This window comes from Acomys minous, assembly GCF_964271855.1.
Source record: "Acomys minous genome assembly, chromosome: 4".
NCBI classification, from domain to species: Eukaryota; Metazoa; Chordata; class Mammalia; order Rodentia; family Muridae; genus Acomys; species Acomys minous.
In genome coordinates this window covers 94523272-94549670 of record NC_140486.1, presented here as the reverse complement: position 1 = coordinate 94549670, position 26399 = coordinate 94523272, and the positions used below count along the sequence as shown (strand labels likewise).

At 40.7% G+C, this 26399-nt stretch overlaps 1 protein-coding gene across 8 annotated transcripts in view; it reads right to left on the bottom strand.

Annotated features, from left to right (window-relative positions):
• Positions 1–26399, bottom strand: part of DOCK10 (dedicator of cytokinesis 10) — a 259148-nt gene that overhangs the window by 185893 nt on the left and 46856 nt on the right. For 3 of the 8 annotated variants that reach the window (XM_084780925.1, XM_084780924.1, XM_084780926.1), the window contains exon 1: positions 17120–17548. The exons of 3 other annotated variants lie outside the window; for them this stretch is intronic. In XM_084780925.1, coding sequence (XP_084637051.1) covers positions 17120–17278 — 159 coding nt within the window. In that variant the 5' untranslated portion in view covers positions 17279–17548. Of the gene's footprint in view, positions 1–17119; positions 17550–26399 lie in introns of those variants that run through there. 2 more of the 8 variants (XM_084780927.1, XM_084780921.1) reach the window with 2 other exon arrangements.

Here is a 26399-nt window from a genome sequence, read left to right as displayed (position 1 = left end):
TGAAGAGACTCATTGTGGGCAATCCCTACTAAAGGTTACTGAATGAAGACTTGGTTAGCAATCAGGAGCCTCAAGTCTACAGCACAGGACAGAGTGAAGGCAGCTGGGAGACTCGCTCTCTTCTTCCTATTATATGGTCAACGTGCATGGATTTTTCTCCTCAGTAACACATCAATCCCTTTACCTCCCAGAGCACATCAAAGTGCTCGGACCCCGCTGGACTTTTACGGCCTGATAGAAATGGCACAAAAACAAAAACACAGATACAACTTATACCAACGCAGTGTTCTCAGCTCTGCACGCTTTTTCGTCATTGTTTCTGGGGCTCTATTCCTCTTTGAGCTTCCCCAGGGCCTGTCCTGAACTTTAGCTACAGTCTGCGGCACTACACCCACTTCCTGGTTCATTATTACTCTTCGCTAAGGCCACTTTCCTTTTGCAACTGTTATTCCTTGCTGGCAGCCACTTGTTTACTCCAGGAATGAGCCCAGATACTACACTATTCAGGGTAATCAAAAAGATAAAGTCCTTTTCCCCACACAGAGCCCAAAGGAGATAGTTTGAGGAGTGCAATGATAGGAAATTTGCATTAGAAAATACTAAAAAAAAATTAACAACAAAAAGATGCCTTACTATTTTCCTTCAAACGTTCATAGCACTATCGTTCAAATCCTGTTCCATGTGGTCTTCCCATGCTCACGGCATTACATCCACCTAGAAAGTAAGGTTAGGGACTTGGTACTCACTCTCAACTTCCTCTTCTCTTTTATATAACCCTCATAAAATTTAATGTTGGAATGTTTTTGTTTTAACCATCCCTCCTATGGTAGCATTTTTTCTTTCTTTCTTTAAATTAATTTATTCTTGTTACATCTCAATGGTTATCCCATCCCTTGTATCCTTCCATTCTTCCCTCCCTCCCTCCCATTTTCCCCTTATTCTCCTCCCCTATGACTGTTCCTGAGGGGGATTTCCTCCCCTTGTATATGTTCATAGGGTATCAAGTCTCTTCTTGGTAACCTGCTGTCCTTCCTCTGAGTGCCACCAGGTCTCCGCCTCCAAGGGACATGGTCAAATATGAGGCACCAGAGTTCGTGTGACAGTCATACCCCACTCTCCACTCAACTGTGGAGAATGTTCTGTCCATTGGCTAGATCTGGGTAGGGGTTTAAAGTTTACTGGCTGTATTGTCCTTGGCTGGTGCCTTAGTTTGAGTGGGACCTCTGGGCCAAAATCTGCCTTTCATAATGTTCTACTTGTAGGTTTCTAGGACCCTCTGGATCCTTCTACTTTGCTATTCTCCCATGCTTCTCTCATCTAGAGTCCCAATAGGATGTACTCCCCTCTGTCCCAGTTTCCTGGTAAGTGAAGGCTTTCGTGGGACATGCTCCTTGGACTAGTATGCAGATATAAGTGAGTATATACCATTTGAGTCTTTCTGCTTCTGGCTTAACTCACTCATTATGATCATTTCTAGCTCAATCCATTTGTCCACAAATTTTGGGAATTCCTTGTTTTTAATAGCTGAGTAGTATTCCATAGGGTATATGTACCACAGTTTCTTTATCCATTCTTCTACTGAGGGACACTTAGGCTGTTTCCTATGGTAGCATTTTCTATTGAGAAAGTCGGGCTTAAGTAAGACATTCCCGGTTCAGAAGCTGCAAACCGCATCCCCTCTTGTCAGTATCTCTGTATTCTCCTCCAGTTTCCAGAGTTCCCTAGCGTCCTAAGATTGGGGGACTCACAAAGTCAGCTACACTTAGGAAACATGAGCAGGCGCCTAACTAAACTGGCCTCCTTGGTGCAGAGCTTGCCGGAGTTAGTTGTACATTTCCAACATGCAAACAAAATTCCTGGGAGTCTGTGGTGTGTGATGTTTCCCATGCTTATTTTTGTGCAAACACTTTGCCTTTAGAATATTCTAACTATAGTCCTTCTTTCCCAGGCTGGTCATGGACTCACGACAATCTTCCCGCTTCAACTTTCTGAGGGCTAGTGCTACAGGCAACAAGGAGCCCAGCTTCAGAACATTCAATTCTGGGCCACACAGTTTAGAAAACAAGGTTTGCACCTGATGTGTAGAGCAGATGACTGACTCAGAGAGTTTTAAGTATCTTCGTAAAAGCAGGGGACTGCAACATCTTGATTGCTGGGGTTTAGCAAGGACACAAGACTGACACTGGGCTGTAAGGGCATTAAAGCAGAGTGACACTTGTTATCCACAAGGTAGCTAGGGGATAGACTCCAGGGAGAGATGTCTGCATCTTTCTAGTATTGGCTTGTTCCTTTCCAAGGACGAGCCAAGTCACCCATCTCTCCCAGAGTCATTTTTGATGGCAAATAGTATGACCAAAATACTTGTGTACATCAGCTTGGAAAATACACCTTTAAATAAATAAATAAATACTTAAAGTGATTTAATTTTGAACTAGGTGAAGGGCAGTATCTGGTTAAATAAGTGGGTTTGGGTTTGCTGGGTCTCTGTGAAATCTCAGCTTAATTAGATGAAGCACAGGTGGATGTTCGTGGTGTTTAGTAAGGACTGGGTAAGCACTGCAGTCAGCAAGGACAAAAATTAATGGCTCCATTTAGTTGCATATAGTGGTCATCTGGGTCCCTCTCTACTGCCCTCTGAAGTAGCAGCTGAGGTTCCTTCTGGTTTTTAAACACATTTTGGAAAACATTTGTTGCTTTTGGTGTTTTACTTTGTGAGCTACAGATGCCTACACTCCCTCTTTGATTGTTTAAGAGTCAAGGCAACATAGTTTAACTTGTTATTTATTCACTAACACCCATAGAAATCCTTCTGAATTAGAAGCTGGCGCACATACTTTTGGAAATTAAAATATAATCCTTAGCTTTATATTTACATAGCATCAAAATAAGCTTCCACAGACATCAGCCAAAGTAATTGTAGTGTCTTTAAGGAGGTTAGGTATTTATTGAACTTGGATGGCTCAATTACAGTGACACTCTAATATGACTGTATGTGAGAATTACAAGCAGGCAGCCTGGGACTCAACTCCGTCCCAGAGCTGTAGTCTTTCCTCCATGGTTGTAGATGTGTGAGTTTGTCAATAGCATTTAAACACTGGGAGACTGTTTCAAATCATAATAGCTCTGGTTACTAGCTTCCCTTTGCATTCACTCCCTGACCACATTGATCTCGTCTTACGACAGGAAAGACAGTGCTAAAGCTGGGTAGTCAACAAGAACCTTGCTGTATTTGTACTTCTGGGACAATCTATAGCTGTGTGATTTAGTGGTAAGAATGTCAGAAAGTTCACATGTAGACTGTAAGTTTTGACTGAGTGTTGACTCAAACATGAATATTATAGCCTAAAACACTGTCATAAAGGTTACTTTAGCATTCTTAAAAAAGAAAGGAAAATTATGCTAATTTTATGTAGAAAAGATCAGAAATATTATTCACAATTATGTATTTCTTCTGATAAGGTCACTTATGAGAAGCACATAAACTCTCTTTCAATCATGAGCTTTATAGACAAATAACAAAGAACAGAAACCAGCTTTTTTAAGAGCCAAGAGAAATGCTACTTTTAGAAACTAGGATGCATTATTAATAGGCCACTGTGGCTTCCAGCGAGTGCAATTACTTACTACTATCTATGGCAGGATTGAACTAATTGATTAACATTACCCCGTCACAATGCAGTGGGGACAACAGACACTATGACGCCTTTAGATATTTGACCAACATTCCCAAGTGCTTAGCCTGGGTATCATCCACTGGCTGAGCTCTCCTTCCCTCCAAGTTGTTGTCAAAGTTATTTCTGAAGGGCTTACATTTCTCTGATATGTAATATGGAAGCAATTAAAAAATATAGATGGATGGTACCTCCTCGGAGTCATGGCCCCTTTAGTGCTTTGCTCATTAAAAAATGTAATCTTACTTGATAATACGCTGCTCCAAAGATATTAAATAAATGCCAACACTTTCCTTGCGGACTGTTGATTCATATGAGACTGAATATTTAGTTTAACGGAACTATAAATTCTTAGCAAAATCCTCAAGGCAAAAAAGAAAAAGAGAAAGAAAGGAAGAAAGGACAGGAAAGCTACACCATTACAATATGGCTGTATAAACAAGAATTGAACAAGGCCAACACCAATAGACATGCTAACGTGGGCATGAGAAATATAACAGTATCCTATGCCTAAATAAAAAACTATAGGCAAGTAATAGCTACTGAAAGAAGAAGAATTACTTTTCCCTAGGGATAGGCTCCTAATTTGTTATCCAATACAAAACAGTCGCTTATTAAATTATATACATACAAGCCTACTAAATAGAGTCAGAAGCCTGTATTTATATGTTTATGCATATATATCACGACAATAATAATAGGAAAAGACCCATGAATTTGAGAGGGACTAAGGGAGTTGGAAGAAGGGAAGGGAATGGAGAAATGATGTAATTGTATTTTAAATAAAAAATAAATAATAAGCCATGTAGTGGTGGTGCACGCCTTTAATCCCAGCACTTGGGAGGCAGAGGCAGGCAGATATCTGTGAGTTCAAAGCCAACCTGGTCTATGGAGCAAGTTCCAGTACAACCAAGGCCACACAGATAAACTCTGTCTCAAAGAAACCAAAACCAACCAACCAATCAACCAAACATGTCAAAAATAAAAAATGAAAGGAAAAGTGGGAGGTTTGTTTTATGCTTCACTTCTATTTTCTAGATATCATCTTTATTTTCTTTGCTCACATATAGTGTCCCTTCCTTCTACTTTTCCCAGTTCCTCCCCTCCAGGTCCATTCCCTTTCTGTCTCTCATTAGAAAAAAAGATGCTTCTAAGAGCCTATCCAAACATGACAAAATGAAATTTAAAATGATGAGGCAAAAACTATCATATCAAAGTTGGACATGACAATGTGACTGAAGGAAAAGAGTCTTTTGGGTTTGTTTCCTGATAACAATTCTACAATCCTGAGTCTTCTGTTAATCTTCATCTTTAAGGTGGTCAGGTAACATCTTGATGATCTGCATTTTTAATTTTAACCACAGTTACAGCAAACAGCCCTTTCCCTAACGACACGTGAAGGTAACTTTGGAGGTTATAGAAATTATTATGAGGCCATGCATATCTTTTTGTTTGTTTTTTTCCTAATGGTGCATAATGAGTTGTTTGATGATACTGTTTTATTTCCCGTTATTTTTCCAAATCAATACTCCAAGATATCTACTGGTTCTTATGCCCACAGTTTACAACAACAAACAGCATCAAGGCTGGAGGATCTAGACCCAGGGGTGCCTGCACAAATTGCTGTACCACCCAAGGTAAACCTAGCCCCCCTGTTCAGATCTAGCCAATGGGCAGCTCATTCTCCACAGTTGTGGGGATAGCGGGGACTGCCTCTGACATGAACTCTGGTGCCCCCAATTTGACCACTTCCCCTAGGTGGAGAGGCCTGGTAGCATTCAGAAGATGGGGAAGCAGGCTATCCATCTGAATGAGACCTGATAGGCTGTGATCATATGGTGGGGGAGGATGTCTCCTTCTGTCAGAGGTCTAGTGGAGGGGAGTAGGATAGAAGAGAGAGCAGGGGGAAGGGAAAGGCACAAGTGATGGGATAACAATCAGGATGCAATCTGAATAAATTATTTTTTTAAAAAAGAAAACAACAACAATTTCCAATCTCTAATGTGCTGTTACTCACAGACCTGACATTTTTCACTTAACTTGCTGAACCACATGAAAGAAATGGATTTATATAGTCTCAACTCAAACTCAACAGTATTCAATGACATAAGTAATATTGGACCACAATATGGCAACCACCATGAAAAAAAAAATGTTAAAGAATAAAAAAAGAGTGGGAGAGCAATATGGATGGTAATGTCACTGTTTTAAGGGGTACTAGGAAACACGTAAGGGGAACTTTTATTCTCCTGAGACAATTGTCTTGGAGGCTTACTACCTCCTTCTGCTAACCTAGGCCTAGCCCTGGAAACTTCTAGCTTCCATACAATCTAACCTAGGCCTAGAATGTTTTCAGCCTAAGAGACTTACTGCTGAATAAGCTCACTATTACTTGTTCTTCTGAGCTCTGGGCTGGCTGGTTCAACTCAGCTGTTCTGGCTCAAACTCCTCTCCCAGCTGAGTTACCCAATCTGGCTTCTCTCTTGTCCCCTGAATTGCTCTGCTTGGCCTCAAACTAACTCCAGCAATCTGCTCTACTCTTCTGGTTCCTTCTCATTCTCTGACCTTTTCCTATTCTCTGGCTCATTCAGCCTTCATCTGTCTCTAGCTTGCGCTCTCTCTCTCTCTCTCTCTCTCTCTCTCTCTCTCTCTCTCTCTCTCTCTCTCTCTCTGCAGCCTGTCTCTCTAATACGGTCCCAGGAAAACTGCCTCCTCTCTCCTCACTCTATGTGTGTTCCCTCCTTGTCCTTTCCCTTCTCACGAGAATTGGGCATATCCTGTTCTGTCAAATCTTTCCCTGATTTGTCACTTTTTCTGCCACTCAACAGAAGCCACTTTCAAACATGGGTGCTTCCTTCTATAAACTAACTTTCCCATCATTGTTTGGGATTAAATGACTATACCACCATACTTTTCTTTACCTGCATCTTGCTCTACACCAGGCTGACCGTGAACTCAGATCTGCTTGCCTCTGTCTCCTGGATTAAAGACGTATTTGTATTCCAGCTGGATCACACAGACCTAGAAGGTCTTTGGATGAGCTCTCTTACCAGAGAAGCCATGTTCTAAATAAAACTTCCTCTACAGGCACATTTCTCTTAAAGCAAGCTTTATGAGAGAATACTTTAATTGGTTTCCAGTTGGAGATCATCATTTGTTTCACTGGTGTGTGGGCTGGTTTTATGCCAACTTTACACATAACGTAGTTATCTTAAAGGGGGGGGGGGAACTCAATTGAGAAAATGCCTCCATAAGATCCAGATGTAAGGCATTTTTCTTAATTAGAAGTTGATCTGGGAGGCCCTAGCACATTGTGGGTGGTTTCGTCCCTCAGCTGGTGGTCCTGGGTTCTGGAAGAAAGCAGGCTGAACAAGCTATGAGGAGCAAGCCAGCAAGCAGCACCCCTCCATGGCCTCTGTATCAGCTCCTGCCTCCAGGTTTCTGCCCTGTGTGAGTTCCTGTCCTGACTTCCGTTGATAACAAACAACAATATGGAAGTGTAAGTCAAATAAACTGTTTCCTTCCCAACTTGCTTTTTGTAACAGCAACTGAAACCCTAACTAAAACAACTACCATTTTCACAGAGTTCTTTGTTGGATAAATTGTTTACTTATTGAGTCTCTAACTTAGCATTCTAGTTTCTTGAACAGTGGGAAATGGCATGCTAAGATGTCTCCTGAAAACCATCCCCAAATAACATTCAGATCAAATTTCTACCTACAGAGGCCATTATCTTAATTTCTAAGGTGCTGGGGACAATGGATATCCATGTTTTTTATGAACATAACAAAGTGTGGTGCCTGGAAAAATCTGGACAGTGTGCTCTAAGGATTCTCATCCTGGACAGAAATATGAAGAGTCATTTTTGTGCCTCAACTCAGGACAGAGGCTCAGAGAACTCAAGGACTGACCCTCAGGTACTCTATTTTCCAAATAGCAAACAAGCTGGCCATGCCATTAAACCATCTGGTTTCTGTCATAGATCTTTGAGATTCAGAGTTCCATAAGGCCACAGAGATACGTGTCTGTTCCCCAACAGAAATCTGGAAGCAGTTAATGTGAAGAAATGACAAGAGAATAATTTGCCTTCTAAGCCCTTCATCATGTCTGTCATGGGCCCTACGGATCCCCACAGCTGTTTGCTGGAACTTGTCATTGTTCAGCTTTGTCACCGTTTAACTCCACAGATGAACTTGAATGCATTTATTTTTATTTAGTCCTTGAGGAAAAGTCAAGGGACTAACTTGGAGCTGGAGTCCCTAGTGAACAGAAAGGCAGAATTGCTTTTCATCCCTGCCAATGGATTTATTCCTAAGACAATCAGTAACTGGCTAGCATTTGCACACTGCTGACATTATTATTACCAGGGCACACTGCAGCTAGCACGTATGGCGCTCAACATGAAATTAGGCATGAAATCTGGAACTGCTGCCCATCGCCTGTGAGCTAAAGGGTGAGGGCTAGCGTATATTGTGAGTCTCTTGGTTTTCAGAACTTATCAAAGATCTTTATTCTGGCACCAACTGTCAAAGAGAGACACCGACATGCCAACTTATCTTCTTGATCTTCCTGTTCTAGCAAGCCAACTAGAATCTGCAATCTCAGATTCTAACATGTTGTTATTCTAAAGAGCCTTCACTGGAAATTTCTGTGAACTTAAGGGAACGCTGTGGGCTTCTTCCAGTACTGGGCAGCATGCTGAAGAACGGCACGCTCTTATGCTCACTGTCCCATCAGACATAGTTTACACAGGGCTCCGTGGTGTGTCGGTGCGGCTGCCGACACTGCTCTGAGTTCAAAACCATTGAGGTCCTGCTGAGAGGCACGGCTTTGGGCAAGTTCACTATCTGATGGGCCTGCACTGTTCAACCCAGCAGCCAGAAATCCAAGCCAGAGACAATAGACACACGAAATGCAAGAGGGGATATTAGACACGACCAGTCTGGAAGTGAGAAAAGGGGGTAGAAAAGTGAAAATGATGGATACGGCCAGGCTGTAGGGGAGGAGGCCCAGTGAGTGGAAAGAGAGGCATGGGTATGGTTATACAGGAAGAAAGTGTAAGGATGGCTGTGCTGCCAGCAGCAAGGTAAGTGGCAGGTATACACTGGCCAATGGCTACACAGGAGACTTCTGCCTCTACCGCTATCCTAGGCATCATTTTATTTCTGTCTTATTTTGTTATCGTCCACTTGCCAACTTGATAATGCTGCCAATTATCCACTTTAGGAGAATATTCTGGGGACAAGAGAAGAATGATACATTTTTAATTCACTTTAAACACTCAGATTAGCAGTTGACCTAGTCTGCTTTATGTCCTTTCTGCATAATTTAAAGCTATGAAATGGCCAGTTGTTTATTGTTGTTGTGTCTAGCTTCTGTTTTAGCCAAAGAAATGAACACAGTCAGGCTCAGCTGTGGATCGCTCACAGGGTTTGGTAGTGCAGGGGTGTGGATGCAAGTACTGCCCTGGGTTCAAAAGTAGTTCAACAGATCCCTCTGAGGCGTGTGACTTTGGACAATTCACTATACGCTGTGCCTACACTGTCCAATACAGCAGCAAAAGCTATTGTACTGTTCAAGGCTAGAGCAGCCAGACCATTGTCACCTGTGTCCGATGAATGCTGTGACACTGTCTCTCAGTCTTCAGCTCGGCCTAGTTCTATACTCGATTACTGATGTTTAGACAATTGATAACACATTCAAAACATTGAGATGCACTGGCAAATGCATCTTTTAAGATAAAATATAAAATAAAAATAGATTTTTTAGAAAGTGAAGAGTATCAGTCAGCTTTCTGTTGCTGAGACAAAAGAACCCAAGATACTCAATTTAGAAGGAGAGGCTCATTTTGGTTCAGTTCTTGATACTTCAGTTCATGGCAGTTGGACATGGAGCAACATGGTCCCACATGGTAGGAATCCATACACTGAAGGAAGCTGTTTACCATCAGGCATCGGGGAAACAAAACATTGCATGCACAGGCTAATCTTACTGATTTTTATCTCCTTCCATGAGGCCTCAATTCGTAAAGGTCCCGCCATCTCCAGAGAACTACATAAACTCCAGGCCAATATGTAACACCTAACTCAAGATCCAAACCATATCAGGGATTTCAACAACCCTAACTGTAGTCCCTTACCTAAGCAAATCAGATCCATGAAGATAAAGCCCGAAGGAAATGAATTGACTTTTCAGGAAAACCTCATTAAAAAAGCAAGACAAATTGCTACATTTTTATTTGACTTGCAGAGGACACATCTGACTTTCAGCTGCATCATTACTTTTTTTCTTTCAATTTCTTAATTACATCATTATCATTTCATAACATCAGTGTTTAGGGTTAGGGTCATATTGAGTCACAGAGTTGAAGGATAAGCCTAAACCCACACCTCCACTCACTGAAAGCACACATGTCACACTTAAAATTTATATTTAATTATATTTCAAAATTTGAGGGACATTTTATTACCAGTAATTTAATTCTTTTTTTCTAGACATATAGCAAAATATGTTTACTTGGTAATAATAATTTTTACAACCTTTACACAATGATTTCTCCCAAAGCATTATATCAAGCTAGAATATTTTACGCATGCGCACACACACACACACACACACACACACACACACACACACACACATACACACACACATATTTATAACTATGTCTATGTAGTAGAATCTGTGCTTTGGTTTTGATTTACACCCCTGGTTATCACACCTCTCAACACTCCCATGGCTTTCTGCTTTTATTTATCATATTATAGGTTTTAACTTTAAAACACTTTTTGTTTCTTATCATTTTGAAAACTGGTACAACTTAGGAAACAATAGCAACACACTATCATTTGGACAACCGGATGCCATACATTATTTGAGTTCTATAAGCCTTTTCCTGAGAGATTTGTGTTGTTAATGGCTAAGCTCTAAGCATATTTAGTTAGTTCTTCTACCCAGGGAGAAGACACCCAAAGCATTTGCCTCTTTTCTATGGCTTCATGATTCGGTCCAAAATGAGTTCACATGCAAAATATACTGCCAACGATTCTCTGGGGTCTTAGGCTCCGTGCTATACTATCCTTAGCACACTCAATTTCCATTATTTACATGGGGTTCCCTTCCTGAGGAAGTCCTCAGTCAGTATATTCAAATCTATTCTCACTAAAGCAGGCAGAACATTAGTGTGGGATTAGAGACCTTAAAGACCTCTTCCTCATAGAGCCATTCAACAAATATGCAACTGGGCGGAGAATGTGAAGAATTCCTCTGTAAAAGTTTTATTAGACTATTTAGTAGGAGGATATGAAGAGATTGTTTTATTTTCTTCTGAAGCCATTCCCCTGTCAAACTCCTCTTTGGGCCTTGTTCTGTTTACTAAACATATATACAAACAAATGAGTCCCAGAGGATGTAAGTATTGTTTTTATAAATAATTATTTCCTTCCTCCACCTTGTTTCTCATCCTGGTGTTTAAAGTACCTGATCAAAAAGCAAGGATAATTGTGCTTGAAAAGAGATCCAAATTTGGAGGATCAAACAGTAACTGAAGCAGAGCTGTATCAACACAGTCCTTGGCCTGTGGTTTTGGACCACACTCTCCGTAGCATCCTCTGAGAATGGATACTGAAGAAATGCATTAACTCATAATGCAAATGGACCACCTTGTCTTGCTGCAATGAGCTACCCACTTGGGTAACAGATCACCACTGTGAAGATTATAGAGGCTGTCTCCTAAGCTAAGCTAGCCTGCACACTTGTAATTTTCCACCACTTATGACACTGCTGCAGTAGACTCTGAGATGTCTCCCACAAACCCACATTTGCACTCCGGTTCCCTAGCCCTTGGTGCTATTTTAAAGGCTAAAGGGTATTTGATATGTGTTACTTTGTTGGAGGAAGTTGATAAAGAGGGACAGGCCTTTGAAGGTTATGGCCCCACCCTAGTTCCACTCTTGACCACTCTACTTCTAGGTCTTTCCTTGCAGTGTGAGAAGTCTCTGCCATATGTGTACACTTCTACACCATGATGGATTGAAGTCTCCCCAAACTATATGCCAAAAAATAAATCTCTTCCCACTTAAATTGCTTCTGTAGGTATTTTGCCACAGTGCTGAGTAATGCAACTAACACAAATACTCGTTGGTGTGCAATGTGATTCTGTAAGGTAAATATTCTGATGTTCCGATAGACAAGACATACACTTTGCTCTATGTCAACCACAGACATGATCCAGAATGCCCAGGTCACCTAGGTTTTCATTAAAGAAGATATTTGAGACTCCAGCCTTTGCTCTTTTGACTCCAAATATAGAAGTCACTATTCAATCGCATTAGCTCCTAGACCCTCAAGTAAATGACAGGGATCCAGAAGAAAATCCAAGTTCCTTTGGATCAATTGGATAATACAATATACTACAGAAGTCAAAGTGAAGGACAAGAGAAGATTTCCTAGTGATGAAGGCCTTGCCATTTACCAGACAAGGGTCGGTAAACTTTTCTGTCACTATAGTATTTTAGACTTGGTACACCATCATCCTTTCTATATCCCTCTGGCCTTTTTTATTTCTTCCTTTCTCCTCCTTATATTTGGTTTCTTCCCTTCATTTTATGCCATCTTAAAATTGTAAAAACCATTCTTATTTCACAGTCTGTGAACTAAAGACAGAACTTGACATAAATGCTGTGTGGTTCACAAAAGCATCAGATATAGGAAACTCTACAATATCAAAGGATAGTTATGATGCAGGACTTGGGGTGGTAATTGTTTTTTTTTCTTCCTTTATTAATTTATTCTTGTTACATCTCAATGGTTATCCCATCCCTTGTATCCTCCCAATCTTCCCTCCCTCCTTAATTGTAACTAAGAGTCACTCAAGGTGATAAGTAAGTGCATATTATTGGCTGGCAATGATTTCACTGCCCAGAGTTACCACAATCTTTTAATCTTTGAGAAAAATGAAAATTAAAGCCACAGTTGGCCTTATGGATATACTGTGTCCTTGCCATCCCCAAACTTACATTTTATGGCTTCCACTATTTGAGAATCATCTCAAAACACTCACGGATTTTAGAAAATGTTTCACTTTCTAGTTGAGACCTGTGAATCTGTTGTGTGGGGATTTATTACAAAGCCACACAGAGACAGAAGCCTGCCTGACTCTTGCTTCCCAGCCTGCTCTTGTGTCAGTGGATAATCATTCTTTATTTGAGAGGAAGGAAAAAGGACTTAAAAACAAAGAAAACCTCTGGGGTTAGCAGTGACCACAAGACACCAGAAAATACAGGAAATAAGCAGAAAATAGGTCTACACAAAATAAACTAGGTATCTGTAAGCTTTCTCAAAACAGGCTGTAAGTAGAATAAGAAAAAAATAGTTTGTAAATATTTTGGGGTGACTGAGAAAATAGCTTAGTTGGCTAAGAGTTTGTTGTACAAGGCCCTGGAAACACATCTGAAACTCCCTCCGTACTGAATAGGAAGAGACAGGCAGGTGCCTGAGGCTTGCTGGCCGGCCAGTCTAATGTAATCAGTAAATTCCACGCAGTTGAGAAAGATTTTCTCAGAAAAGAAAAAAAAAATAGAAAATGTTGTAAGGAAGAAAACCCAAGCTTGAATTCTGTCTTCATACCAACAGCTACACACACACCCCAGCACATTTCTGTAATTTCTCCCATCAGAAAAGTTTCTGCATTACAGGCAAATTAGAACTTTGAAGTTTTTTCCAGTTCATCTTCACTGAACTTTAATAGTCTAACAGTCTCAGCCTGTTATGATATTTCTGTCCTTGAAAAATGCTAAAAGGATTATATCCTTCATATTCATGTTTAGCAAATCTCTGTATTTGGACCACACACTGAAACTACAATCACGAAAGTCTTGCGCAGGACTTAGAACAAGTAAAGTGAAGTCCTTTAGTACAAACATAGGAATTCAAGTCCTGAGCGGCCATACCATATCTGCAGGACACCAACAGTCAACTCTTGTGTTTATCTCCTTTCTTAATTCATTTCTGTACTATTACTTAAGGGGTTAGGGTTAACCAAGTTAACATCTTGGTGTTAACTGCTCAAAGGTGTCAATGCACAGATTCTTACACAGTGTTAGTCTATTAAAGGCATTGTTCTGAGTACCACTGAAAAAAACAAAACAAAACGAAACAAAAGCTCAAAAACTATCTGTGCATATTTCCTATGTACCACTAATACAAGAAATATATATATATATAAATAGTAAACTAGCAATTGAAAGTTTAGCCTGAGACAGATTAAAAGGTAATGTGTGCTTAACAGTAAAATGGACTTACACATTATAAATAATACAGGACATTAGAAAAGTGATCATTTGCCAGTTCATCAATCATTTATTGGTATTTACACAGATCCAGGCTTTACTCCTCCTTATCAATTTCCTTAAAACTCCAGAGTCCCGTGTCAAGCATCCTACTTGACATTGCACCTTTATAATAGACTTAGAATCTTGCTCCTGAGTGCCTGTCCTCATACACTTTTCTCCTGGAGGGCAATTTGGTTCTAAATGTACAAGTCAAAACTTAACAGCAGGGGCTGGAGGGATCTCTCAGCAATTAAGAACACTTGCTGCTCTTGCAGAGGACCCTGGATCAGTTTCCAAGAGCTACCTTTAGTGGCTCACAACCACCAGTAACACAGTCCCTTGAGATTGGATGCCTTCTGTGGGTACCACACATGAGCATGGTACAAATGCATGCAGGAAAAACATTCAAATATATAAGATAAAAATAAGCCCTTTAAAGAAATGTGCACAGCAAACTCAGACTGCTCTCTTTGCCCCACACTTGGTAGTAACTCATAGTAAAGCCTAGTTGTTATGGTACGCAAACACTTCCCATAAGCCTGGGGGAAACCATGCTACACCTTAGCTGGAGTCATTGCAATAGCTTTCTGACTACTAATGTCCCTGTTGCTCCTAATTTTGCCTTCCATAGCCCTAGAGCCTGTTACTCTCTTCTAGAGACTCTCAAATTCAAGCGTTGAAATTCAAACCCATCAGGTAGAAAGGTATCAAGATGGAAAGGCTAGATTCTCATGCTCTTCATAGTGGCATCCCAGGTGATCCTCTGCTGGAATGAACCAGAATTGTTTGACGACAGCACCGAGTCCCAGCATCCCCACCATCTCGGCTCATATAAAAGTACCAGAACCCAGAGGCGAAGAATCTACATGCATAGCAGCTCCCACATGAAGTTGGACCAAGCAAAAATTATCAAAGCACCATCTTGGGAGGTGGGCAATGCTCTCATTAACAGATGTGGTCACTAAATAACCTAACACAGCACATCCATAAGAAAAAAACCTCCTGAAATGCACACTTTCAGTGCAGGCAGAGATTTCTGATGTTTTTCTCCATTGTGCTAGGTGTGTGGATTTTGGAGTTACCCTAGAGGTTGTTTTCAAGAGGCACAATGACTGTGGGCCAGCATATGCTACCCTAAGTGATCCCAGAGTTGTTGCTGTTGCTGTTTTAAATCAAAGCTCAGTTAATTTGTTAGTTCCATCTTTATTTTTCTTTGAGATGCAACCAAAGTGGAAAGCACACTGACTTTTGGAATCAAGGCCTGTAGTGGCTTGTAGCGCTGACACTTAAACTGTGAGCAAGATGATTTGTCATCAGTAAGTTCTTGTTAAACATGTTAAACTTTCTAATTGACCCATGATAACTGCACACACTTATGGGGTGCCATGTGGCACTGCAGTCTATGTACTCATTGCATAATGTTCAGATTGGGGTATGTGTATTTGTTTGTTCAAACATCTGTCATTGATTTGTGGTGAAAAACACTAAAAATTCTTTCTTTTAGATTTTTAAATACATTGTACGTTACGATGATGTGGTGACTTCTTTCTGTTTTTGGAGTTTAGGACCTTTAGTTTGTTTTAAAGTCACTCTAGCAAAATAAACATGATAAAACATTCATTTACAATCCTCAACACATACACACACACACACACACACACACACACACACACACACACACCCCAAAATATTTTTAGGAAAAATGTTTTTTTATATATGGGATAAAATATATAAATTCAAAACATATGCATAAAGGTTGTGACTAGCTATGGTGAATTCTTTATTATTTCATTTAATGTTGGTGAAAGAATTAGATAAATCAAAAGAATACTTGGAAAAATAGCTGGTTAGCATTGAATAATTTAAAATGTTTTACATGGTTAAAACTATTATCCACTTTGAAAAACTATTGGTATGAACAACATACACACATGTATGTATATAATCTGTGATTATGTTATGCTATTAATAAGAATTAGAAAACAGGACTTTTTGACCTTTGAATGATCTCAAATCCTTTTAAGTTTTATAGTGGTCATGAGTGTGAAGAAATTCATTGAACTTCATACTTCCATGAAGAGATAATCATATCCCAAAATTCAAGAGCAATTTTGCTTTGTGAAAACTCAAACTTTGATTTGTCAAAGGAGTTGGTATACAGTGTTACACTGTGGTCACTTGTCATTCAGAGGCATATCCAGGACCAAATTACTTTCGTTAAGAACTGTTAGTGCAACAGGTATTTTTTCATTCATTATTTATTATATCCTTGAACACTGAAATCTAAGAGCAAAAAGAAAAGTCGATTGTGCTGAAAACACCCTGACTTCAACACATCCCCAGTTTTGTAGAGTTCAGCACACCAGCTGGCTATATCTCAAGAGGGGCTTTCAATGACTAAGCAGAGCTAGGTCCCCAAACCTTAAAGTAAGGAAGGACTCTTTACTTTATCCTTGCTGCTCAAACACAGGCACAGAGCAGCAACACTACTTGCTACAATAAAAACACACATTATATATATCTTGACAATTGTCAAGAAAAAACTTTCAAATGAAAACACCACACTTCCACAAAACTCCCAGTACATTGCTCTGATTTCATGCCAGAGTTAACCAAGTATTTTGAAAAAGCATTTCCGTTTCAGAGTCAGGAAAAGGACAGAAAAACAACCCCAGATATCTTGATGTTGGAAGTCTAACTACCAGTCTCTACAAAATGTGATTGCCTATAGGTGACCTATAAAGAAACTCAATTCTGGGCTCTTCTTCCAAACTAGGAATTATAAACCAGAATTCACTGAAAGTAAATGTCAAATTTTTGTTCTTTTCCCCTGATGCCACAGAGTTAACAGCATACAAATACTAAGAAGCAGAGAATTTCTCAGACGCACACCACACATTTACGTGACAGATCTAAGAGAAAGAAAATCAGCTCTGAACATTAGCAATGCTTCTGAGAGATCCCCTCCCCCTACACAAAAACAGCAAGAAGAACATAGAAAACTCTAGGTCACACATATCTTGACCTGAAGCCAAACACCCAAACCTCCCAAATTGTAGCATCTATCTCCGTAATAACAGTTCAATCAAGAGAGGCTGTTTGCCAAGAATACAGTACCATTATGAGGGTTCTGGGTCTACTCATTTCATCGTCACTTTCAAGAGGCACGATTTCATGGGATGGTTCCTCCTGGCGTCTTCTACAAATGTGTGGACAGCTCCTCTGGACCACAGTGCGAAAAGCTTGAAGCAGAACAATGCTGGCAGTGCAGCCCATCGCTGCATCCTGGAGCCTACAGAATAACTTCTATGTTGATGCTATGTTTGAAAAACAGTGGCTCCTTGTCCCTGAGAACGAGCCTACACAGCAGCTGCAGCCAGCTCACGCTCCAATCCCTTCCTTGAGCTCTGATCATCTGATCACCGCCAAATAGCTTGGCTGCAGAGATGGGAAAGATTTGATCCACAGAAACTGAACACACTCAGCCCCAGAGCGTTTCATCCAGAGAGGGTTTCTTCTCCGTGCAGTTTGAAAGCATGGTTTCTGTTTATTACAGTGACTGTCTTGGATCCCTGCTTTGGAGCTTTGGGTAAATACATCTTTCACACACACACAGACACACACACACACACGCACGCACGCACATGCACACGCACACACACAATCATAAATCATTCTTCTAATTAAACAGTCGAAAAAATCTGACGTCACGCTGACTTTCTCCCAAGGCAAATGAGCAGTATATTGACTGACCTGACGATAGTTTTTTTTTTTTTTTTTAAATATGTAAGCACTTTCTGAAGAAAGTTTCTCCCCTCTAGGGGTGGGGTGGGGGGAGGGTCACCTCATTAAGTCATTGGGGTTTTACTTTGCATAAATTCCAGAAGACAATTGGCACCAGAACTATGGAGTAGCCTGAATCAAGATAGTGTGTATAAAAGTATGCATGCGATCACAAACCATGAGAGAAATGCCAGTGTTCTCCGTGGTGATTTCTTCTCAATGGTGAGGCTGTTCTGTTCCCACACACACAGTTCTGCCGCCTAATACATTTTTATATTTACATAGGCGGTTGCAGGGCTGAAGATCTCTCTCTGCCTGAGGTCACCCAGTGCATTCTGCCAAGCCGACCTCTTAGAAAATAGCTGGGAAACATTTTTGCCATCCTATCAATAAGAACCAAAGCTCTGCAGAAACACACCGAGGTGTCCGGTAGTTAAGGGTCTAATACTCCCTGGCTTCTGTGAGACTAGTCACTTAAGAGGCAACCGAAGAGGGATGCTTAGAAATCACGTGACCCATCTGGAATGGCCTCAAGATCTAATGGTATACTGAAAGAAGATAGGACAGCAGGGGATACAAGCGCTAAAAATATCTCCTGGAAAATGGATTTTGCTTACAAACGAGGAAAGCATGAAATCCCAGGAGGATTTTCAATGTTGGGATCTTCTTGCCAAGCTAATTCCTTCAGCCCAACTCTCAGAGATTGAAATAAAAAATCAAAACAAAGCAATGTTCTATTGAGTTTTGGAGCTCCTGGTATATCGGGTGCTACTGTCTGCAGTTTAGTGAAAATATGTTCTTCTGTAAGGTGTGCTTGGCCCAGCCACAGTCAAGTCACTCTCACAGAAGCCTATAGCAAAATGCTCAATTAGGCATTAATTACTCAGTGCTCTGTCATAACACAGAATCATTTTAATTGGTATGTCTGCCAGAGAAATAAAACATGTTTTTTCTCTTTTTTTTTTTTCCTCCTCTCTTAAGAAGCACTGACTGCCAATAATTTTCTTCTCACTCTGTTTTGAGAAAACATATTTTAGTGCTGCCAGAGAAGGAAGAAAATAAAATGCTAACGCTGCTGGCAAGTCCTTAACTTCTTCTGGACCTCTGTCGGCATGCCTGTGCTCTAGTCTAAACCATTTCACTCCAGACAACTGGGGCATTTACTGACAAGAGGCCACAGTTTAGATCATCTTGTGCAAGTCTATTGAATAAGTATAACAAGTGCCAAGTGTGAGTCGTTGTGCTCATGTCCTTTGAAATGTGGCTACTTCTCCAGGCTCTACGAATAAGGGTGCTCACTACCCACCTACTCCCAATCTCATCGTAGACCTCCTCTTCCAGTCATTTATGTGGGTTCTGATCATCTGATCATGAGCACGTGGCTAACCAAACATTCCAGCTCTAGCTGGAAAATGGAGAGGAAAAGACTCCTACCTCAGCCACACACCCTGGGGGCCCAAAGGCACACTTTGGCTCCTGAACTTCCTTCTGGTCACCTCTCTTTAAGTCTGTGTTACACTCTGGGGTGGCTTTTGGAGTCAGATGTTTTTGGCAGATGGCACAGTCTTTAGGGATCTGCACGGGATGCTTTCTAGCTATTAGAAGAAGCCTGTCTGCATCGATCCTCTCTTTGCCTCAGAGGAATCTGCCCCGTGTTATTGACAGACTGCTAGGGGTGGGCTCTCACTACCCTCCCCACTTCTTCCCTCCTCACTCTCACCCTCTTGCCTTCTCACTCTAAATCCCCATTTTCAGAAAATACCCAAGGACGATGGGCATTTCTTTTCAAATTCAGTGTTTAAAACAGTTATCCATGGGTCAAGCATCAAAATGGATGAAAAGTGGGAGGGGAGAAGTAAGACCTGTTCAACATGAAATATTGTCAGTTTGCAGCGAAGTGGTAAGAAAGGGGCCAGGTTCTGAGAGCTAAGGCTTATATCAATGCAAGGGGTGCGTCAGGCCAGGGAAGAAGACAGAAATCCGCTCAAAGAAACGTTCCCTCTTATCAATATAGCATGTACATGGGCAAGAAGAAAATAGTTTAAAACGAGCTGTACACCCTTCATCAGGAGTCTTCTGTTTCCCTTATGAATCATTAATTTGGCTTCAAATATGACCCAACCTGTAAGTAACTTACAGAGACTTTTCCTTCGCTTTCATCGACGTCCTTCTCCTAACTGGGCACTCGCTCATGATTTCGTTAGACACTGACTAAATGTAAACTCAATAGATGATATTTTAAACTTCTTTTTTTTAAAGTGAGGAGCTACTGTTGGTAACAATATGCATTACTAAGGCTTCCAAAGTGTTGGGAGCAAGATTTAGAGTAGTTAAAGACATTCTAAGTATCAGTTCACCCAGCATTTATGAAATCTTAAGCCAATGCATGGCGGGGGGGAAAATAAAAGAACTTGAGAAAAACTATGTTATGTAGATTTAAATTAACCTTAAATTAACGAAAGGAAGAGAGAAGGAAAGTGCAATTGTTAGGTTACTGTACCCCAGGCAGAAAGCAAAATAAGAGTAAGAAGTAAAATAATAGTGGGCAAAGATAAGAAGAGGAGGAAGAAGAGGAGGAAAAAGAATTAAGGGACAAGGAAAAGAAATCACTCCCCCCCCCAAATCCTTTTATATCAAGAGGGTACCAGCTCTTGATTCAGAAAACTGCTCCTCACCTGGGAAGCATCCATCTTGACAAGTGGAGGGGATTTTTAGTGTAGCTGTCTAAGATTTTTTGGCTTAAAAGTTCCTTCCGAGTAGGAGCAGGCATGTCTACCACTAGGGTAGTATATCCAAAGGTCTTGTTTTCTTTAATGGGAAAGGAAACACATTTAATTTAAATATGTAATGCCAACTGAAAGTATTGGAGTTTTCCAGCTTTGTTCAATTATGTAGGAGTTGTCTGTTCATATCTGTATATCTCATGTATCTTGCCGTGCACCTAAATCTATCCCGGAAATGCTGGATTGGACTGTAGTTGGGCAGGATGAAGTTACCTTGGGTTATTTGCATCCTCAAACACTTGGTACCTCTCTGTTTTCTCCTGATAGATAATGTTGACCTGCAGCTGGGATCTGGGGATCTTCTATTGTACTCTGTGTGATGTCAATGTACTACAAACCAGGACTGATCACTGAAGGTTTTGTGGTAGGAACAGATATGGTATTTAGTGTTATCTGGACATCCTTCATTGATTACTCAGTGTTAGTTTTAGGTCACTATTTCAAGACTGTAATAAGTTATGAGCAGACCTTTTTCATAAAGGGGAAATGCATTGGAATGCTGAAATTTGGGGTTGTTGGACTGAACTGTGCTATCATCAAATTCCCACAATGTCCCTGGACTCCTCACTACATGGCAACATTTAGAGAGAGGGTATTTAACATTTAGAGAAAGAAGTTAAAGGTTAAGTGAGATCAGAAGAGAGGTGCCCTAATCTAGTAAGACAAGTGTCCTTACAACAGGAGGAAACACGAAGGCTTCTTCTTTCTTTCTTTCTTTCTTTCTTTCTTTCTTTCTTTCTTTCCTTCTTTCTCTTTCTTTTCCTGAAGTACACAAGATAGAGGGGACACAGAAGACACAGAAAGAAGGTAGCTATATAAATGAGAAGGATATTTGAGTTTTGCAGCCTCTAGAATTACAAGAAAATTTCTGTTGTGTAACCCATCATGTGTTTGTTTGGTGTGTATGTGTGTGTGTGTGTGTGTGTGTGTGTGTGTGTGTGTGTGTGTACATGCATGCGTGCACATGTGCATGTGCACATGCATATACATGTGCTATGTGCCTGTGAGCCAGCAGAGTTCAGCTACACCATAAATGGAGCCTGCAGGTCCAGAACTCTGACAGCAGAAAAAGCACATCTGTCACTTTCCTTCTTCTCCAAACCCAGTAAAGACATCATGGAGTCGTACAATAAAGGACTAATGAGAAGGGGAGATTGGGTTCCTTCATCAGGAAAGAATTTGAACATCACTGAAATATGAAAAGTGAATGTGATCACATTAACCTGTAACTAATAGCGAAGGATCAAGGAGTCACAGGGGCTCAGCAGGAGGGTTCAGCACATGGCGTCCAGGAAGGACTCCCATCTGGAGGAAGCAGGCAAGGGAATTAGAGAAATCAACTAGAAGGCCTCCCTAGCATTCAGCATGCAGCACACCAGGATCCTCTGAAAACACTTGCAAAAGGAGGAAATTTCTTCCACAACACCCGACATGCATGTGTTAGTACTTCACAGAACCCTCTTGTTTGGTTTTGGCAGGAGCAATATCTTGCCTATCTACCAGTCCGGTTCAAACATCTTTGAACCAAATCTACAGTTGATGCAACTGGTTATTCTAAGAGATCAAGCAGAGATTGTCAGTATGACCAAATGAAGAAGGACACTTCCAATGTCCATCTGTCCCCAGAAGCAGTTACCTCAACTGTGGAAAGCTATCCATAGATAATTTATTTAAAAAATGGACCACGCATAGACTCAAAATGTCTGAACAACATGGCTTCAGTCTAAAGATATTCTTGTCCTGATGATGCTTTGATTGAAGGGAAACCAGCAAGCAAAGGGACACGTATACAAAAATCCTCAGCCTCAGAACCCAGCTGAATTAAAGGCTCCATGAGCTGCAGGAAGTGTGTCATCAAAGAACTTGGCCAACTGAATCTCAGAGGTAGCCAATGTAAAATGAGAGTACATCTTTTATATTTGAGTCTATTAGTGTAACTACTATGACTAATATAACTGATATAACTGAAACCGAGTGTGGCTCATAGGAGTTGTTGAGAGAGCAAAACTATGAAACTATGTTTCTGTAAAAGCCAAGATTATTCTTACTTGGCTGACTAAATATACGGGGCTCACCTTGCAGACAATACTCCGTGTGTGACAATAATCTGATGGAACCACTAAGAAAGCACAGCTGAACAGAGCTCCCACTGTGTGCGTATCACAACTCTGATTTTATACACATAGATTTATTTATACCTCCACCTACAGGAGAGTGCTATGTTCACCCTCTTTTTGCAATTGAGGAAACAGAGGCACAGAGAGGCTGAGTGGCTCATAGAATTGTGGCTACAGGGAGGAGGCAGGCGCAAAATCTGAATTTTCTCACGTGGCTTCAGAATCTAACCTTACAAGCAATTCTGAATGTTAAATACGTCAGCGTCAACTTTTGTCCTCCAAAGACAGGTTTATACTAGACAAACCTTGGATGTGAGGCACAGTATCAGGGAAGAAGCCCCAGAAAATACCCCTTTAGAACTCACCTGTCCCCGATAGAAGACGATGGGGTTTCTTGGATCACAATTACAGAGGAAAATTTTCAGTTCTAAAAAACTGTTAGGGTGATGATTGGTTTAAGTTGCATTTTATGGGGGATTTAAAAGCAACAGATTAGATGAGAGAAGTTTTGAAGAAATATGTTTGTCATGAGAAATGTTCATTAGCTGGAATGATTTTAGTCATTCAACCAGCATGGATACCACCAATGTGTATATTTGGGATATGGAAATGCGGCCGGTATTCTGATGTATATAATCCCTCACTGATCTTAATGATATGAGAGGATGGACAACACCAAAATGGCCCCCAGAATGGAGGTCCTGGAGAGCCAGCTACAAGTTGGCCATGTCACAACAACTACATAGGGCATCAGTTACTTATCCTCAGATACAATGACAATCTGATGGTGGCCACCATATATGTTGGTAGAGTCCACTTCTCTCCCAGACTCTGTGTACCTGCCTTCTTACCCCCATATGGTATATACTGTTGAGTGATGAGAAAAACATGGGAAAGACCTGGAGACCAAGGCAGAGATCCAGAAAACCCTTCTGCTTATGTAAATGATAGCAGATCTTTACACAGGAGCAAAATGCAGTTTTGTAGGATGAACAACTCAATCAGTAGAAATATAAAGATAAAATCATCACTAGTACCATTGCCTCCACCACTATTGAGCTGCTAATTATACTGGGCTTCTTGTTAGGTTTCTCAAAGGCTCAACTGTTTCCAAGAAAAAGTGACCCACTCCTTCATTGCTGGTGGGAATGCAAACTAGTACAACCACTTTGGAAATCTATCTGGTGCTTTCTCAGAAAAATGGGAATAGGGCTTCCTCAAGACCCAGCTATTCCACTCCTTGGAATATATCCAGAAGATGAACTACCACACAACAGGGACATATGCTCAACCATGTTCATAGCTGCCTTATTCATAATAGCCAGAACATGGAAACAGCCTATGTGTCCCTCAGTAGAAGAATGGATAAAGAAACTGTGGTACATTTACACTATGGAATACTACTCAGCTATTAAAAACAAGGAATTCCTGAAATTTGTGGACAAATGGATTGAACTAGAAATTATCATAATGAGTGAGTTCACCCAAAAGTAAAAAGAGTTAAATGGTATATACTCACTTATATCGAGACACTAGTCCAAGGGGTACGTCCCCATGAAAAACTTTACCTACCAGGAAAGTGGGTCAGAGGGGAGGACATCCTATTGAGACTTTAGGTGTGAGAAGCCTGGGAGAATGAGGAAATAGAAGGATACAGAGGGTCCTGGAAAACTACAGGTGGGTCTGGGCCCTGAGGTCCTCCTCAAACTATGGCACCAGCCAAGGAAAATATAGGCAGTAAACTTCGGACCCCTACCCAGACTAGCCAATGGACAGGATATTCTCCACCGTTAAGTGGAGAAGGAGATCTGACTTTCACACAAACTCTGGTGCTCCATATTTGACCATGTCCCTTGGATGGGAAGGCCTGGTGGCACTCAGAGGAAGGATAATAGGTCACCAAGAAGAGACTCGATACCCTATGAGCATATACAGGGGGAGGAGGTCCCCTTCAGTCACAGACATAGGGGAGGGGAGTAGGGGGGGAAGCAGGAGGAAGGGAAGAATGGGAGGATACAAGGGATGGGCTAACTACTGAGATGTAATATGAATAAATTAATAATAATAAAAAATGAAAAAAAAAGAAAGAAAGAAAAAGTGACCCAAAGGAGGAGCATAATCAAAGATGAAAGGAAAATAGATCTTTCCAAGTCAATTCAAACCAGTTCACAGGATTTGGCTGTTTACCAGGTTTGGAATTAGAAAGGATTTCATCTATGTCTATATCCAGATGGTAAGTTCTTTCATACAGAATCTGAATTTAATGTCTAGGTAGTTTGTACCAGGGCTTTTATAGCTGAAAGGTGGAAACTATGCATACCAAAGTGATTCTCCCTAAGGCATCAACTTACTTCTCCCATGCCTACTTCAACTCAAGAACTTAGCAAATGTATGAACTTCAATAATAACCTATGACCTATTTTTCCCATACTTTTGTCTGTAGAGTTCTTCCTTTTCCTTCTTCTTCTCTTTATTTTCACTTAATTATAGTGGCCTCCTTGTTTCAGGCATCTTTCCTGTGTGCTGACTGAGTTGTACAATTAATCATATTGGGAACAGGCATGTGATTCTTTTGTTTTAAAAACACAGGTGTAGTTGCCAAGTCCTCCTTTATCTTTATTTTCTTCCCCTTGGCATTGGCACAACACAAAAGCCAATTATTCTTTTGTTGTTACACTTAGATGCATCAAGGAATTATTCTTCATTCTCTAAGTGTGCTTCCTGCTGAGTGCATGGATAATTTAAATGTTCCATTAATATCATGTATTACATTTCTCAGGTGTCTATGTTGCATTGAACATGGTAAATCTTTCTTCTTCTTAATGGTGTAGCAGTGAGGCAAAAAAATAAAAAATAAAAATAAGGAAGCAGACTGCCAAAGTTTAAGTTTCCATTGAGTCACTTAATGCCTTTCTCAGCCTGAGCAAAAATTTAAAGCCTGTTTCCTTGTCTGTTAAAACATGAGTACTCACAAGGACCCAACACACATGTCAAGGGCTCATTTCTGATTCACATACACAGCAAATAACCTTCATATCTCATCATCATTGAAAAAGAGACTTAAGAATTTCCTGATATTGCCTGGTATCTCCCTACCTCCTCCTCAAGTGTTTTCTTTTTTCCACCTGCCTTTTGTTGTCCATGGACACACAATGTTCCCTGGGTGATGGGAGAATAAGGATTTTAGATATGCCTCCCCTGTGTTTTGAAGTTAGTTTCCATGGTAACAGGTCACAAGTTCCAGAACTATATGCAGTCATTTTCCACAAGTAAACAAATTTAAAATGTTATAACAATGTTTGGTTAGCTTAAGGTCTCTCATTTTGCAACCTCAACTATTCTAATCACAGCCAAGTCCCTGGAAGAAACAGAAACTATTTCTGCAGAGCTAGAAAGAGATGGCTCATGTTTAATTTTACAAAACTTATGGAGGCAGTTTACGGGGCAGGATCTCACATTGTCATACCACTTTACATGGGACCCTATAGACACTTGCTGAACTGAACTGGCCATAGCTTTTGGTCAGAGACAAAAAAAATTTCTAGTAGAGTGTTGATCCAATACAAATATGGAACAGTCAGAAATAGAGGGATGTTCTTGTTGAAAGCAAGCCTACTTTGCTCCAAAGGACAATGGTCAGTCCTGCCATCAAGCCAACCTACTGAGATCCATGCACCAGACAGGACTTTGGCTGTGCTCCTGGTGGAAGATGAA